The sequence below is a fragment of the Talpa europaea genome (genome assembly GCF_964194135.1).
Source record: "Talpa europaea genome assembly, chromosome: 8".
In the NCBI taxonomy this organism is placed as follows: domain Eukaryota; kingdom Metazoa; phylum Chordata; class Mammalia; order Eulipotyphla; family Talpidae; genus Talpa; species Talpa europaea.
In genome coordinates this window covers 876379-880608 of record NC_140075.1, presented here as the reverse complement: position 1 = coordinate 880608, position 4230 = coordinate 876379, and the positions used below count along the sequence as shown (strand labels likewise).

At 48.9% G+C, this 4230-nt stretch overlaps 1 protein-coding gene across 1 annotated transcript; it reads left to right on the top strand.

The window, feature by feature from the left end:
* Positions 1 to 2466: 2466 nt before the first annotated feature.
* LOC311176118 (olfactory receptor 14A16-like) lies at positions 2467 to 3582 on the top strand (the record flags this gene model as incomplete). Its single annotated transcript, XM_084241440.1, has 1 exon — positions 2467 to 3582. The coding sequence occupies one exon, from the start codon at positions 2467 to 2469 to the stop codon at positions 3394 to 3396; it is 930 nt and encodes a 309-aa protein (XP_084097566.1). The 3' UTR covers positions 3397 to 3582.
* Between the last annotated feature and the right edge of the window lie 648 nt (positions 3583 to 4230).

Genomic DNA, 4230 nt, shown 5'->3' with positions numbered 1-4230 from the left:
TGTCCCTTCCATCCTGCCTCAGGCCTTTCCACATCCGCCCTCACACCCATACCCAGGGCCTCTCCGTGAAGGGCACATGGGGGGTGACGGGCAACAGTCCAGCTGTCTAGACAGGGATTCAGGGCACTCTTATGAATTATGGTTCCCACAACGGTGGACCCAACAGGTGGGGAATGGAACCTGGACATGAGGGTTTGTCTATTCACTTCCATAGAGGCGTGAGCCAGACACAAAATCACATCTACACACCGAGTGTGATAATTACTCGCTGAGACGCACTGCAGAACGCTCCAATTAACACAGTCAAGTAAACACACTCTTTCCCTCAGGAGGAAGGTCCCTGAGGGCTGGAATCTGGACCGTGTCCAACACGCGGACACTAGCTCCAGAGCTCAAATCGCCCAGCCCTGATGCCCTGCTCTGTCCATGAGTCGGCACAGGATGGGATGGAACATCCTGTGAGTGCTCAGAAGTTCCCCACAAGCCCTGACCATGGAGTGAGAGGCCAGGACGCCCTCTGTCTGCACCATGGGGACAACCTCAGGACAGAGACTCGACACAGGAACTAGATCTTTTCCCCAAGACTGCAGGTATCTGCCCCCAGCCATTTGCAGGGTTGAATACACTCACACTTGAAAGTTTTCAAATTCAAGCTTAATTCTAGACTTGAGAATGTGCCTAGGTAAACTATTCATTTTCTAAATCATGACAACTAATGCTGAAGTTGCCCACGTTGCTCAATGTCCTACTGCCGTGACAGCCTGGGTGATACTCAATGAGTGAAAACATTCTTATTTTAATTTAGGATGGTCAACAAAATTGACTTAATACATTGATTATATTAAAAGAATTTGATTTATGGGAGATGTGACGATTAATGTTAATACCTAGGATTTTAGCATCAGCACACTCAGAGTGTTTTAAATACTAAACAAAAACACAACAATTAACGGAATTAGAGTGTAATGAAGAAATGCTAAAGAAAATTAAAAAAAAATACTTATTGTTAAATTCAGAATGTTAAGCATTTCTGTCCTAAACATCATGACAGCAAGAGTCAAGCAGATACTCAGTAACATTTACAGCAACATATTGACTACTTAATGGCTCTGACACGAAAGTGAGGCTGGCAGGGACATGTGACTGTTTATGGACTTGAACTTGGGATATTCCCCAACTCCATACTCAGGGATTGTTCGTAATATTGTAAAATAAAGTCACAATATTTAAACAGGACCTGGAGGAGATAGATGTCAAATGATATTTTATCATTTTAAATTTGTATATAAATCGCTCAACAGATGTCAACATTATTAACAACTAAGTACCCTAATATATTTCCTTGTTTGTATTAAATTCCGGGATTTATTCCCACCAATGTATTGCAATTATTTTATATTACCATATTGTCCTAAAAATCCTGCCTCCCCAGGGACTGCCCCTCTGTCACCCCACAGAGGGGGAGAGAGAATGAGCTTGGGGAGGGGGAAGAGAGCGAGCAGGGCAGCCCTGTGTCCAGACGTCCCCACTCATGCATGGGACTGGGGGGAGGAACAAACCCGCACACGGGGGACCCGGGGCCGTGGGACCAGCATGGACAGCCACACTCACAGATGTGCATGAGTCTGAGGGGGACAGAGGGGCTGGGAGGGACCCGGGGTGGATGAGCCCATCCTGCAGGAGGGACGTGTGGGTGTGACCCAGGAGGAGACTCTGTGGGAAACGTGGTCTCTGGGTCCTCAGATGTGGAGAGTCTGGGGCAGGGAGCTGAGACGAGGGGACGGAGCTAGAGGCAGCAGTGAGGACACTGGGGCAGGAATCTGACAGAGGAGGCGTCAGAACACGCCACACGGGGACGCCGAGTCCAGATCATTCAGTACCAGGACAGTGTCAGGTCCTCGGGAGCAGGAAAACAGGGACCCGCACATCCCATCTCCCTGCACACCTGTCACTGTGGGGCCTCCCCAGACCAAGGCTGTGCTGGAGGAGCAGGGACAGGCTCTCCAGGGTGGGGAGGGGCTGGGCATGGTCACTTGTCCTCTGGGTCTGTGCCCTGGACAACCTCTGGAAGGTGTGCTGGGCGGAGACGCCGGGGCCTGGGCAGGAGGGGGAGCTGTGGACCTGGGGCAGTCGGGAGGGACAGTCAGTCGGGATTGTTGAGAGGTTTGAGATTGTAATTCTTAAAGTTCTATAGGGTCAATTGAAATCTTCAAGCCTTCACCAATTTTCAGGACATGTTTGGACAGTGTGATAATGTCACCTCATAGGAGATGGAAATGAAAGTTTGAACACAGCAGCACACACCGATGATGGTACAAGACTCCTTGGGACGAAGAAGGAGTGATTACCGGCTAAATAGATTGAATCATTATCCTATGCTGATAATGCACTTATGTTAAATATTGGAAGATTTGACAAAGTTTTCTTCCTCTTTATTTTGTTATACACATGACGGCTACAAGGGGGATGAATCTCTCGGTCATGCCAGAATTTGTGCTCCTGGCGTTCCCGACCCAGGGGACCATGGGCTTCTTGCACCCGCTGCTCTTCTCCCTGGTCTACCTGTGCGCCCTGCTGGGGAACGGGCTCATCGTCCTCATCACCACCCTGGACCAGCACCTCTACACCCCCATGTACTTCTTCCTGAGGGGTCTGTCCCTCACGGACCTCTGCCTCATCTCCGCCACGGTCCCCAAGTCCATTGCCAACTCTCTGAGGCACAGCAGCTCCATCTCCTTCCTGGGCTGTGTCCTCCAGGTCTTTATGATGATTATTTCAGTAGTTACAGAGCTTCACCTGCTCACGGTGATGAGCCTTGACCGCTATGCTGCCATCTGCCACCCCCTGCACTATGAGGTCATCATGAGAAGGGACAGGTGTGTGCAGCTGACAGCTGTGTCCTGGCTGGGTGGGGGTCTCTATGCTGTGATGCACACAGCTGGAACCTTCTCCTTGTCCTACTGTGGGTCCAACATGGTCCCCCAGTTCTTCTGTGACATCCCCCAGTTATTGGCTATTTCCTGCTCTGGAAATTTAATGAGCGAACTTGTCCCCATTTTGATTAGTGCTGTCTGGGGTATGTGCTGTTTTATTTTCATCGTCATTTCCTATGTGCACATCTTCTCTGCTGTCAGGAAGATCCCATCCACAGAAGGGAAGGCCAAAGTCTACTCCACCTGCCTTCCCCACCTGCTGGTTGTGGTGCTGTTTTTGATTACTGGATGCTTTGCTTATCTGAAGCCGACCTCAGTGACTCTGTCCATGTCTGACCTGGTAATTTCTATGTTCTACACGGTGGTGCCCCCCACCTTTAATCCCTTGATCTACAGTCTGAGGAACCAGGCCTTGAAATTGGCTGTGGGGAGACTGATGAAGGGCCAGTACACCAGCATTTGAGGTATAATTTTTTCATTAACTAATTACCCAATCTACATTTATGCGTCCCTCAGTTATTTAGATTTTCCCTCTAACTGTTACCAGTCAGCATGTTAAAGTAAAATAAAACTTTTCATTACAGGTTTCCTTTTCAAATTTTAACATTGTTCTAGTCTTCAAATCTCTATTTCCTAAACCAATGCAGCCATTTCCAAAACACCTATCCATGTGACATACATGATATGAATTCTGTCTTTACATGTTACAGCTGGGGGCCTCCCCGGTGACGCAGTGGTTGAGCGCTGGGTTGTGAAGCTGCCCACAGGCTCTGCGGCACAGGTTTGATCCCCGGCTGCTCCCCGGCCATGGAAGGAGGGTCCCACATGTTGGGCAGAACTCTCCTGCTGCCCGCTGCTCCCCTCAGCAGTGTACTTCGGTCCTTCTGTCTGCTTTGCTCCCTGCTCTGGCTCTGGTGAATTTTCTCACCCTCCCGCACTTCTGATTGTACCCAGTGCATGTATAAACAAAACAAGCAAACAAATAAATAAATAAGTAAAACATGGCTCCATTAAATAAATAAATAAATATATAGATAGATAAATAAATAATAAAAAAATAAATAAATGTTACAGCTGGTATGTGAAAGCATGTTCTAGAACTCACACATCCCCAACATTTTCATGAAATCCAGCAGTGGTAAGGGGTCTGTCCCCGGGAGCACACTGTCACAGGACCCCAGTCCTGGGGCTCGGTTCCCACAATTTGTGTGTGTCTCCCCTGAGGCCCATCCCTGTGGAGGGAGGGAGACAGCTGGTGGCCCCACTCCCCTGATTCCTGATGGGGCAACTTCCTCTG